The 14,354-nt window shown below is 27.3% G+C and overlaps 2 protein-coding genes across 2 annotated transcripts in view; one reads left to right on the forward strand and one right to left on the reverse strand.

The window, feature by feature from the left end:
- LOC107437960 (stromal cell-derived factor 2) overlaps positions 1-2,623 on the forward strand; it is a 10,187-nt gene extending 7,564 nt beyond the window's left edge. Inside the window, exons 5-6 of the mRNA XM_016050111.3 lie at positions 374-455; positions 2,340-2,623. Of these exons, the coding sequence (XP_015905597.1) occupies positions 374-455; positions 2,340-2,511 (254 nt within the window). The 3' untranslated portion in view covers positions 2,512-2,623. The remainder of the gene's footprint in view (positions 1-373; positions 456-2,339) is intronic.
- Positions 2,624-4,224: 1,601 nt separating this feature from the next.
- LOC107437959 (potassium voltage-gated channel protein Shaw-like) overlaps positions 4,225-14,354 on the reverse strand; it is a 191,226-nt gene continuing 181,096 nt past the window's right edge. Inside the window, exon 5 of the mRNA XM_016050110.3 lies at positions 4,225-13,317. Coding sequence (XP_015905596.1) covers positions 13,154-13,317 — 164 coding nt within the window. The 3' untranslated portion in view covers positions 4,225-13,153. The remainder of the gene's footprint in view (positions 13,318-14,354) is intronic.

Below are 14,354 nucleotides of genomic sequence, written 5' to 3' on the forward strand. Positions count from 1 at the left end.
TATATATATATATATATATATATATATATATTCTTGGATTTCCTCTTTTTTACTTTCTGACTACTCTCATCCCCAACAATGTCAACCTTCAGCTATGAAAAGGCACCCCAACCCTACCATTGAATTGAGTTAACATGTCTTATATACTGGTGAATTGGAATTATATTTTTGTAGTGACACACTGCAGTATTTTTCACAAATTAAAATTTTTTCTCTCTTTCTGTAAGTTTAATAATTGCTTATAACTTAACTATTAAAATAACTTCTGTCTTTTTGTTTTCAAAAAAAGTTTTTAGTAAATCTGTTTCCGTTTTTATTTATTGCGTGCATTTTTATTTATTTTGTTTGTTAATGTAAATTCTTACTGCTCTAGGAGATCATTGGGTAGTCACCTGTAGTTCTGATTTTTGGGAAAGAAACGGAAATGTACGATTTAAGCATGCAGACACAGACATGTAAGTTTCTTAACGATGATTTTTCATATACTTTTTAAAAATTGTTTTTGTATTAATTTCCTATGAAAATAGACATTTTAGATCTGGATGTTAAATCCTAAATAGTTGCAGTTAATATTGTATGCTATACAAATTTATTTTGTATTTTGAAAAGTTTATAACTTTTAATCTTCTTAAAGCCAATTTTGAAATGAGATCTAAAACAGGGATGCACAACCATGTTTGGGTAGCTGGCCACGAAAACTAGAAAGCCCTGTCTTAAAGGCTAGCGTTAACATATGTCTGTAATCATAAAAAATCAGATTGTATTTAGATTCTAGTCAGAAATACTAATATGAATTACACATACATAACTAAATTTTTCATGTAATAACTATAACATCCCTGCCAAGTTTCCTGTTTTTTTAACCAAGACTCCTGTATTTTATGACTATTTTAAATGTTTTTAGGTCAAATTTTAAATGTTTCTTTTTGACTTATATGATTATGCATGATGCATCAAAACTTTTTTCATAGCATAAAAAATGTCGGTAGTAAAATCACTGTTATTTTATTTCTCCAATGTTGGAAGTCATGCTATAATATAAATTAAATAAATTTATTTAGTCTAAATTGCACTGAACATAGAAGATTAAAAAGTAAAAAAATTATCTATGACAAATATAAAAAAAAAAAAAAAAAGAATTACGAATTTTCTTTTACCGTAAAAGTTAACTTTTAAATATTTTTTAGTTAGAAAACAAAATTTATTACTGTTTCTGAAATATTGTCAGATTAACATGATTGAAATATTAAAATCATATGCTTTAATATTTACTTTTCAAATAAAGAATCCCTCTAATTTATTCGTAAAAATTCATTTGACATTAATTTTTACTGTTAACACTGTGCCATTGCTAGAAACAAATCTTATAAAATTAAATTATTACAATTTGCTTCTCTGAGAAAGACTTATAATCAGACAAATAAATCAGTAACTTACTGTACAAAACACAGCAGCAAAAATATTTTTTGTGTTTTTTTTCTTCATATTTTTATTAGTATTTTAGATAGTTCAGTTATGTAGTAATAAATTTGAAGCTGTATTTAAGCAGAACATATTCAGTGTTCTCCTTAGGAATAAAAACATGCAGGTTGCTGCCTCTCTGAAAAGGGCACTTTGAGTTTTGAAAGGGCACTCACTTAACACAGTAAAAATGTATCAAAATGTGTACCATTATGTAATATCAGAATTTGGTCAACAATTTTTAAATTACCCTCTTATACTATTTTATGTGTATATCTCAGAAAATAATTCTCTCTCATAATCAAAATAAGAAGAAAAAAAATTGTCATTTATAAAAATAATTAAGAGCAGGCTAAAAGACAATTACTGTGCACAAATTGTTTTAAGAAAAAGTAAACTATATATATATATANTATATAAAATTGTTAAACAGCTTGAAAGCTTTTTTTTTTTGTAATTTAAACTGATAATTATGAGAAATTTAATATTTGAATGTGCTTTTTCTTAAAACCAAAAGTTATTTATTTAAAAAATAATTTTAAAATCACTTAAAAAATTTAATCAGAGAATGATCCTTACAAAATAAATATTTGTAATAGTGAATCAGAATTAAACCCATAAACACAGTTAATTTTACCAGTGTGTAATTATTATTTAAATAGTGAATAAATTTTTAAAAAAATCAAATATAAATAAAAATTGAAGTGTTTTTAAAAAATGGCAGCTTATTTTTACTTAAGGGACAAAGAGAGAACATAAAAAAGGCAGGGCTGGCTACCTTTCTAAAAACGCTTAGAACACTGTCATCAGTTATTATTTCTAAAGAACCTTCTGCATGTCTATAAATCTGAGAATGAATATGTTTTTCTTTATTCCAGGTGGATGGCCGTATCTGGTAATACTTATGGTCGACCCATTGCAGGCCAAAGAGAAGTTTGTGCTCTTCCTTATTCCGACAGTAATTGTTTCTGGAAAACTGCAGAAGGGGTATTTATTAAACCCACAGACTTTTCTGTCGGAGCAACTGGACATATTCATACAGAACTGTAATACTTATTTTATTAGATCATTTGTAAAATTGATTAGGACCTTTTTTTTGTATGTTTGAATCACTCTGTGATATCGATATTTTTTTTGTTTTTATTAAAATTATTTATATGAATGTGACTGTTTTTTTAAATGTTTGTTTCAGTCAGATGTTCTTACTAAATTTGTAAAAAAGTTGGATTTCCTATCGTTTTGGGAGAAACTATTAAAATATTGTATTTAAAACGGTTTTTAAAAAACCGAAGTAAGGCATGATTCAGTAATTTCTGGATTTTCATAAATTAATTTTTTAAAATCTCAAAAGTTTTGAAAATGTATGATTCTTAACACCTTGCAGTTTTATAGCAAATCATTTTTATGCAGTTTGGTTTCAAATTTCTGATTTGTTTTTCTAAAAAAAATTGCCTGTTTACATCAGAAATCAGATGTGGAATACCCCAAAAAGGTATACAGCTAGTATTTATGAAATTCACTCTTCAGGTGTATATACTAATTAATTTTATAATAAAATTATACACGAATTTACTGTTAAAGAAATAAAACTAACATTTTGATAAAAGTACTAAATTGTAATTTATACAACAATTAAAATGATAAAATTGAATTGGTTATGCCAAATAAATGTTCTAATTTTTGTTTAAATTGAAACTAACCCCAATTGCCTTTTTATCATCCTGCATTTGAAACCCTAAAATCTTTGACTCACTGCATTTCATGATTGAGTCAATGTTATTTTGCTTTTCTATAAAGTGAGAAGATTAAATATAGCTTCTGGGAACGGGTAAAAACTAGAGTTTTGTTGCTTTTTTCAACCAAATCATATTTTATTATTTATTTTAAAATTGCTTAAGGAGTAAAAAAAGTTATAGTAGGTTAGTTGCAAACAACAAAATTTCATAACTCTTGATGGTTTAGGGGGGGGGGGATTTATTTTAAACAGATTATTACAGAAATTTTAATAAGCTGTTATTTTTAATACTCAACGGTTAGTCTTCATCTTGATTAAGAAATCTTATTCTGGATAAATTTTGATAATTGGCATCTATTTTTCTGCTAATTGTTTTGTTTAAAAGTAAAGCATTATATACTCCATTTTCTTCATTTTTTAATAATTGTTCAATTTTGCTATTTAAATACACCATTATCATTATATATACTACTATCGCACAACAAAATTTCATAACTCTTGATGGTTAAGGGAGAAAAAAAACTTATTTTAAAGAGATTATTACAGAAATTCTCAAAAGCTGTGATTTTTAATACTCAACAGTAAGATTTTCATCTCTATTATGAAATCATATTCTGGATAAATTGTGATAATTGGCTCCTCTTTTTCTATTTGTTTATTTAAGAATAAAATATAAATGTACTCTTTATTTTCTTCATTTTTATTATTTGTTCAATTTTGCTTTTTAATTTAAATACAAGTAATTATTTTCTCATTCTGAATTTGAACTTTCGACGACTTCAAGAAATTGAAGTTTTGACTAAGAATTTGTGAGTAAAATAATTGATGCGAGACATTCCTTTAATATGACAAGGTGAGATTAAAGGATTTGGGTTGAATTTGAAAAGTGTCAGTTTTGTTGTTCACAATATAAGCATGAATTAGCATTCAAACTTAAAACTAATGCACATTTATTTTTGCTTTTGTCAATTTATATTATCAATACTTTTTGTCTTCGTGTTTTGGTAAATGAAATAATGACGCAAGTCTTTATTGCAAATTAGTTTAATATAATCTTGTGTATAATGCAAGTTCATAAAGTTTGAATTTTAACAAGTACACTGTTTCTTTTTTTTTCTTTTTTGTTTTATACAGTAAATGCATTGTGCAACAAGATACATTTTTGAAACAAAAACTTGTGATACTTTGTATTTTAGTAATATAGATATATATATATGTATATAGATGTATATTTTGATAAAGACACATATAAACAGCAAATGATAAAGTGCTAAGCAAAGCGATCGGTAAAGAAAATAGCTGATTCCCGATTATCAGGGGTTGTAAATTGAGGATTATCTTAAGTAACATTATATGTAAAAATAATAAAAAAATTGTTCATGAATTCCTATGAACCAACTTGTTGCTATTGCATCATTTATAAATTGATGACAATTTTAAAGTTCAATTTAAGAAATATTTTTTAAAAAGAAATTTCAATAAATTTGTCGCATCAGAAGTAAATTGTTTACTAAGATTTAAATATTCTATGCAATAAAAATTAAAAATTTTACACTCTTCGTAACTATATTTTATAAGAATAAAGAAAGCAATATCTTTTAGTTTTAATCTGCGGTCAAGATTTGCGATAGTTACCGCAATTATATTCAAAGGTTACCTAGTGACTTGTATACTTATTTCATTAACCAATGGAATAAGATGCATTAATTAATTTTCAATGAATGAAACTAAAATGTAATAAAAGTATGATTGCATATAAAATTAATATATTACGCTTTTTTTTACGGCATTACAGTAATCACTTGACAAATACACAGAACATTTTTATTACCTGACTATTTGTTCATTAAATTATATTTTTCTGCCATATAAATTAATTTAATTTACATAGAAATGTTAGGTTTTTATATATTAGAAAATATAAATTCACAATTGTTAGAAATAAGGAAGGAGAAAATTTAAAATTATATTTCAAGAAATAGTTTTTAAGATAATGTATGAAAATTGAATTTTTAAATTATTTATGTTAATTATTTAGAATTTAGCTTCATTGTATTTGAAGCTGTAACCATTATTAAGAATTACAATATTGCTATTATTTCTTAGTAGAAAAGTTTCTTGTTTTGCAATTTTATTTTTTATCCTGAAGATTTTTAAAAGAATATCACTCTGCATTTTATTAAAATAATTTTTTTAAAAAAAATTTTGAACTATTTTGTAAAAAATTACATTTAGTTACCTTTACCTCAAACCCCAAATAATCAAGAATCAGCCATATTAAGGATTTATAAAAACTGTTTCATTTTATTTCTCATTCTTTTTCTTAACATCCCGGAAACCTTTAAATGTATTTATTTATTTTCTCAACTATAACATAAGCTTATAAACTAGACTGTAAAAAATTGAGAAACATTTAGGTAAATTTTTAATCTACTTCCTAAATTTTTCTGAATGTTTCGAGTTAAATGAGATATCTAATCTAAATGCATTCCATTTGTCCTGGCTATTATAATTTATACATATCATAAAACTATCTTACAAATTTTCTCTCATATAAATTATAATAAACTGACCACAACAGACTTTAGTTAACAGAACAACATTTTACAGTTTGCATAAAGTGAAAACTTTTGAGTTGCAAATTTGTTTATACCATAAGCATTGCGTTTATATATGAATATATATAAGTATTCTTAAGTTTTAAATTATATTCAAATCTTATAGGCACTGCATCGAAGAAATGTTGGAAGATACCATTCAGAATTTGTTTGCAAAAGACAAACACTCTGCTTTAAATATACATCATTTCTTTGCATATATTCATTAATTATATATGTATCGTATGTATAATGAACAAAAAAATCAGTACATATTTCTTCTTCGAAAATGAATGATGCTCAGTTTAAATGTTTTGAATAATTTGTAATAAACAAATTAAATATAATTAGGTGTAGCAGACTGTGGGAATTATCGGATGTCCATTATTTAGTTCAACTTATACTTTTGAATTGCTTCAAAAATTTTATCTTTCTGATTACGACCAATCTTCATAAGAATTATGAAGAATGAAAATAAATTATGAGAATGTTCTTTTTAATATACGTAGGTGGCAGGGTTGCCACTCCACAGGAAAACCTGGAAAATACAGGGAATTTAAAAATCACCTGAAAATGCAGGGAATTTTGAGTTTTTCTTTAGAAACTGGGAAAATATAGGGATTTTTTTGTCTCCGTCTTTTAAAAAATGGTAACCACTCAAAGGGCAATCTATGGAATATTTGAGGCTGATATTTCAGCTATTTTAAATTAGTTCATTCACTATAGCATTATTTGTTTTAAGTATGTTCAGCTGTTCCTTTTTTCTTTAAGTTTTTTTCGGCAATTATAACTAGTATAGTTAGCCCAATATAGCTTATACAAGAGCACAGTGATTGTGTGTTTCCTCTTAATATATTGTGTATAATATGCATAGGGAAAACACAGGGAATTTTTTTCCAGATTTGAGTGGCAACCCTGGGTAGGTACTTTATGTATGTCGCACTAGAGCTGTACAATGGCCTATTAACGACGGTCTGGGGAACATCCCTGAGGATGATCCGAAACACGCCATCACAATTTTGATCCTCTGCATAAGGGATGGCTCCCTTGCTTTGGTAGCCCAACAGCCTACTCGTGAAGTCGAGCACTTTACGGTAGAACAGTTTAATGAGGACCGATACCACACTGAATATTTTGTAGTTAACTAATTAAAAATAAATAGGTATAGCAGAAATTTAAAATGTAGGAATTTTTGGATGTATATTTACTTCAACTTATACTTTTGAATTGTTTCAAAAATTTTATCCTTTTTTGATTAAGAATTATGATAAAATGTTTTTTTAATATAGTAAAAAAAAAAAAAGAAAGATAGGGTAACCGTCTAGGTATTCAGTTTACAAGAATGAAAATTATTAAACTATGAAATGTAGTGTGGTTGAAAAAATTTTTTCACTAATTTATTTTTCAAAATTGTGTTTTTAATAAGATTTTCTTAATAAAAAAATTGAGAGTTTTTAATCAAAATGTGATGATTTTCTCAGCAATTTTATTGTATAAAGTAATATAGCTCTGTGCAAGTTTCATAAAGTGATAGGTATAGTTATTTCAAAGTTAAAAACAATTGAGAGACATGCTTATATTACAAGCTCGTTAAATCAAGATTCTAGAATTTTTTGCAAGATTTTTTGTTTATAAACTGTTTTTTATTTTCGTATGATTTTTATTGTTGGTCAAATTATGCAGCCAAAAGAAAAACCATAACAAAATTTAAGCATAGAAATCTAGCATACTTTAAGAAAAGCTGCAGTTTTGATTTTTTACATACTTTACTATTAAACTACTGTCTAACAATCAGTGTTATGCCTTAATAAAAAATTTAATTTAATTAAAATTATTTTTTATTTTGTTCGATTTACATTTTAATTTTGTTTAAGTTTTGTGGAATATAGTCATGTTTAGTGTGTAGACACCTAGAATTTTTTCTTCTTTTTCTTTTAAACCAATGTTGCAATCATATCATTTTTATTTTTACTATGTATAAGATGTTTAATTTATACATAGTTTAATTATTTATTTGATAATATGCATAATCATATATAAATAAGACTGCATATCTTATGTAAATAAGACAAAGAATAGTATTCTAATAGGTATATAAATAAGAAAACTTCCAAAATGCTTATAAAAGAAATTTTGCATTGTTTCATATTTATTTTGAAACATTGAATAAGATTCTGACTCATTAGTTTAGTGTTTTTATTATAATAAAAAAAAAAAAAATTTTTTTTTTGCTTCAATATTTTTTCTTAAATATTTGTTATAGCTACGAAAATTAAAGGAAATAATACTTAGTTACGAAAATGAAATATTTCAGCCCCCGCCTCTTATTTAGAGGATCACATACACCACTGATAGTATTTTACTTTATTGTATAGGTTGTGAAATTAACAATTTTGTGACATCGATTTGTCTTTTGAGTTTTTATTAAATTCCTACTATTAGTTCCCACTCTCCCTATATCTTGTTCAAATTTTCAATCGTTAAAAAAATACTTTTTATTCATCCACTATAAAGTTCAAATTCATTTTTTTTAAAACTTGTAGTGGATGACACTTGATGTTAATACAGTTTTTTCAAATATTAATCCATTAATTAAATTTAATTAATTAATTTTAGTTTTATATGAGAGAAAAAATTGTAAATATTTAATAAGAAGTTAACTAAAATAAAAGTGATTTTCTGCTAGGCCTTGCTTAAAATGTAAAACATAATTAAAGTTCATTATTATTTTTTTTGAAAGCATCACTCATTTTCACTGAGATTTCATTTTTGTTCATAAACAATAGATAATAATGAATAACAATCACATTAAATGTATGCATGCATTTAAATACAAATAAAACTTTCCAATTTGATTTTAATAACATATTTGTTCAGTTTTTATTTTATACAATATTTATAATCATTCCCTGCTGTATTAAATCTAGTTTTGATCATGATATGAATTCTTTTGATACAGTTCAAGTTCTTTACTCCAGTACTTTGACTTGTGAACTCATTTTAATTATAGATATATAATATGAGAATTCATTGTGTTATCCTTAGCATTGGTGAGATCTAATGTCATATTACTAAGCCATCACAGTCAGTAGTATAAAAGTGAGTTTATTTGTCCAGCATTGCTTGCAACCAGCATCATTGCTAAATTCATAAATAATTCATAAAAATCATTGCTAAATTCATAAATAATTCATAAAAATCATTGCAAAATTCATAAATAATTCATAATATCATTGCAAAATTCATAAAATCATTGCAAAATTCGTAAGCAATCTCTGCTAAATAAGAAGATATACTCTGTAATAATTTAAAAAGAAGTTTTACAGTTAAACGAAATGGTTTTTATTTTTCATGAATAATTTGTGTTAGGCTAACTTCTTAAACAACACTGTTGTAAGAAATTAAGAGAAATTGCAGACTCAGTCGATTATCTCTAAAACTTCTGGACCGATTTTAATGAAATTTGATATATACGTACATTGATACAATACGAAACAAATAATCATTCAGCAATTGTAATACACACGTATGTTCGTGCGTAGCACTCGTTGGAGTCAGAAGGTATGAAATTGCCACAGGAAATGATAAACTGCCTTATTTCAAGTATGAAATCATGCTGCAAGGCCTGTATATCTGTAAGAGGGGTCCATACCCCTTATTAACCCATTTTTACCCCCCGATAACGCGAGGCCACATAGAGCTCTTCTGGTCAACGAATTTCTTGAGAATGAGGATATTTACCGGATGAATGGCCAGCCAGATCTCCAGACCTCAACCCTATAGAGCTTGTCTGGGGAGGACAATTGCAACTCGCTATCCCCTCTAAGGAATGAAAACAGCGTTGCTGAACGAGTGGGACCAATTGACTCAAGAAATGATAAACTGCCTTATTTCAAGTATGAAATCATGCTGCAAAGCCTTAATATCTGTAAGAGGGGACCAGACCCCCTATTTCATTTTTTTAAATTTATTCTGCAACCGCTGTTTCATACCTTCCGACTCCAACGAGTGTTATGCACGATCATGCGCGTGTATTACAATTGTTGAATGGTTATTTGTTTTGTATTGCATTAAATTATGTACATATCAAATTTCATGAAAATCGGTCCAAGGTTTCTAGAGATAATCAGCCAAGTCTGCAAATTCTCTTAATTTCTTCCACCAGTGTATTTTATAGTTTAGAAAGTATTTAATGTTTGGCTTACTTGAATTTTTGATTTTTTAAAAATATGAGTTTAGAAGATAGTTTTATTTAGGATTACTTGTTAAACAATTTAGATTTTTGAAGATATTTTGAGTTTGGCTTCCTCGTTTAACTGATTGCTAAATTATTTGAGTTTAGAAGCTATTTTGATTTAGTGTTACTTGTTAAACCATTGTAAGGTTTAGGTGAGATTCTGAGTTAGGCTTTCTTGCTAAATTGTTTGAGTTTAGAAGTTGTATAGATAGAGGATTATTTGTTAAATTATGTGAGTTTAGAAGATAATTTCATTTTGAGTTACTTGTTGAACTGTTTAAGTTTGAACCAAAAATCAAAGTTTGAATGCTTGTCAAATCATCATTTTTTAAATGGCCATTGCATTTAAATGTACTCTTGAAATCTTTTTTTTTTTATAAGTTCAATATTCTTGACTGATGAACTTTCTGATATAGTTATACAATTAAATATTTATTAATTAATAAAGCACATTTTTTTATTTATATTATTTTCTGAATTTATTTTTAAGATCATTTTTATTTGTTTATTTTTTTAATATTATTTAAATTTTAATATAGATCTGATATCCCTTATGTGTTTATAAATGTTGATTTTTGCAAGCTTCCTAACTTAATAAATTACTTAAAACGAAATCTATATATTTATTTCTTTAAACGAAGTGTCTGTTTAAATTTTACTGAAAGAGTATTCAAAACAAATTAATTTAATAACATTAATATAAACCAACTTTTGAGTTTTTACAAATTAAAAAAAAATATATCTTATAATATTTAGGTATTTTAACCTTTTAGTAGTCCGTAACACATTTATTTTTAACCTTTTAGCTGTGTTTTGAGTGAAACTTTAATTCTTTACTTGGCATTAACTAGTTAAAGAAATTTTAGTACCAATTGCTTAAGTACTAGGTCTGACAAAAAAATTAATCATTAAAAAATGACACATTTACAGTATAAATCATATTTCAATAACCAATTTCATTACTGAACCAGTTACAAGCTATGCTAGACCAGATGTTTTGATAAATGGCAACTCTAAATTTAAAAACAAATGTAAGAAATGTTTAGCAACTTTTAATGAAGGATTTTTACTTCATTAAAAATTTATGCTAGTTTGCTTTCACGTGCTGGGATTTTTTAGTTATGACAGGACAAAATCTCTGCACTTGGCTTTCCCTTGCTTGCGGTCTGCTTTATTAGATAAAAGTATTTCTGACTGTAGCATATTCTGCAACATCATTTTAAGAAAAAGCATACAAAGCAACCAAACTTTAAAATTTTTATTGGTTTGTTTATCATGGTGTGTTGAAATATTTTGTTTTATTATTGCTATTGTGTGAAAAGTTGTCTAGGATGTAAAATCGTCTCTAAATTGTAAATTTTGAAAAAATCACAAAAATTTTAAATTTTGTCCTTGAAAATTTTACATTATTTTGTTCTTTTATAACTTTAAATATCAGGTTAATGACACCAAAAGTTTGGAAATAAAAAAAAAATTTCACCCGTCATGTTTAAAACTCCTATATTAAAAAAAATAAATAAATAAAAAGCTGAGACCACCAGAAAATGTTTGTCAGGCTTACTTTACACCTTCTTAACTCAAAAATTCATTCAACGAAACAACTAGAAAATATGAACATTTCTAGTTCAAAGAACATTCTGATAAAAATGTTACTGATGCTGTTATAAGTTTTTTGCTTCTTCTGTGTCGAAATTGAAGATTTTTTTTTCCACTGTCTAATTTTAACTTAGCCCCAACTATTAACAGTGGCATTATGAACTTCAATCAGCCATGTATTTATATGTGAAAAAGTGTTATGCACCTTACTTTGTTCACATTCCGAATTGGTTTGAAAATGATTAATAGTTTATATTCATGACTTTTCTGATTTATCGCTAAACTAATATAAGAAAAATTATTTCTTGTAGCCACACACTCTTATGACTTCAGATTAAAAGTAGGAAAAAAAATTTTTTTTTTTGTTGTTGATCTGTTTTAAAATTTTGATTTAGTCAAAAATTTATTAAATTTCAAAATTTTGGTGTTGTTTTTTTTATGTATGATCTTAAAAGTTTAACAAAAATAAGTATTTTTCTCGTCGCCGGTCCAAAGCCAAATATTAATTAAGGGAAAAAAGTAAATTATCTCAATTTGGGGACTCTATGTCAATTTGCACTAAAACTATCTTAGATTCTTCTTCTGTTTCGATAGACACGTTTGACTGATGTATATGTATGATGTCAGACTCTTCTCTCCTGCTTATGAGTATATTAATTTCATCTGCTTGAAATGTTAACACTGCACGCTACTGTCCGCCACTGCTATGAAATGAATGCGTCCAAAAAACGTCGAGAAATATGTTTGGGGCAAGTTACTGTAGGTTTGGGTTTCGGTACTTGTACAATCTCATTGTGAGTGTGATTCGTAAAAAAATTGTCTCATCCAATTAGTTTTGGGTAAGTTGCTATAGGTTTTTGATTTGGGTTACGGTACACGTATAATTTTATTGTGAGGTTTATTGTACAAGAGCTTAGAATTAAAATATTTCCGCAAGTTTAGTGTTTCGTAAAAAAATTGGCTCATCCAATTAGTTTGGGGTAAGTTACCATAGGTTTGGATTTGGGTTACAGTACCTGTATAATTTTTATTGTGAGGTTTATTGTATGAGACCTTAGAATTCAAATAATATTTCTGCAAGTTTGGTGATTCGTAAAAAAATTGTTTCATCCACTTAGTTAGGGGTAAGATAATATATGTTTGGATTTGGGTTACACAGTACCTGTATAATTTTATTGTATGAGAGCTTAGAATTCAAATATTTCTGTGTGTTTGGGGTTCCGTTAAAAAATTGGTTCATCCAATTAATTATGTGAACAAATCTAGTCTCCCTATTAACAAAACAACATAGTAAAGTGTTTCAAGAGTTGCCATTTTTCAAAACAATTTACTGTACTACTGGAAGCATGATTATAATTATCTGTATGCGTGTCAAAGCGGCATAGAGTTGTTAGCTTACAACACACTTTGTCCAAACATTACACAAACACACCATTTCTTCACTTTTGTTCTCTCACATAAAATCGTGTTGCCAAGTGTTGATATGGTTGAAGCTCGGTGCAGGCTTTGTTGATGTGTTGTTGTTGATCATGCTTCAGCAGCAGCTATGGATGCCGGAGATGGAGTCTTGGGTGGAGATGGCCCGCTTGCACCTGAAGCTGCAGACGATGGCTCCGTGAATTGCATGAGGTTTAGGGCTGCGGGTTGAGTAGAGTAGGCAGGTCTTTGGCTTCCAGCAGGACTCGGGATGCCTGGATTAAGTTATAACATAAAATGATAAGCTCATGTTAAGTGATGAAATATTTCGAACATTGAAATTTCACCAATTATTTTTTTAACCGCCTCCCTTAACAATTTTTTTGGAGAAAAAAAATTTAAAAAATCAAATTGTTTAAAAATTTTATTAATAAATACAAGGAATTAAAATAAATCATAATACGCAAGTTTTAAGTTGAAATTTTAATTTTCTTATGTGTGAAAACATTTACAGTCGGACTTCTATTTAACGAACTTCCATTTTACGAATTTCTCTATTTTACGAATTTTTTCGAGTAACCAAGAACATTTTGAAAATTTCTTCGTAAAATTACTTCTCGAATAGCGAAGTGAATTTTCGATTTAACGAACTTTTCATTGAGATCCACTTTCCTGATTTTCCAAAATATTTCTTAACATTCCAACTTGTTAACGCATTTTATGGGGGAAATGACCTTGAATTAATTTTCGAAGCCACTGCTTTATGAAATGTATTACTGTTTTCTCTAAAAATTATCTTAGAGAAAGCAGTAAATTTCCTTTACCTTTTTGTTTGCATTTCAAACGAAAAACTCAGTTCAAATTAACTGATTTCATCCGCAGCAATTGAACTTAAGTATGCATGTGGTAATGTATGTTTAAAATTACTTTTATAATAAATGCAACTATAATTTGATACATAAATTTAGCCTTTTTTATATATGATAGCGTAACACTGGATAATGTTTTGCTCTATTCCTGCTTTCCATGCAGATTTCTTTCATGGTTAAGATTTATAAAATAAACTAGGAGGCTCCGCCCCCTGCTCGCTAACGCTAGCCAACCCCCGAGGATTGCTACGCAATCCTATGTGGTTCACGCCGTGAACCATGGCTCGCTGCGCTCGCTCGCCAATGAACACAATGTTCTAGCACAAAGACATAATATATTATCATCAAAGACATAGTATTGTACTTATGTAGAAGAATTCTACCAATGTTCTTATTGGCTTTTAAAAAAGTATATTAGCTATTTAGATTGTACATGGTGAAAA

This window comes from Parasteatoda tepidariorum, chromosome 9 (assembly GCF_043381705.1).
Source record: "Parasteatoda tepidariorum isolate YZ-2023 chromosome 9, CAS_Ptep_4.0, whole genome shotgun sequence".
NCBI lineage: Eukaryota > Metazoa > Arthropoda > Arachnida > Araneae > Theridiidae > Parasteatoda > Parasteatoda tepidariorum.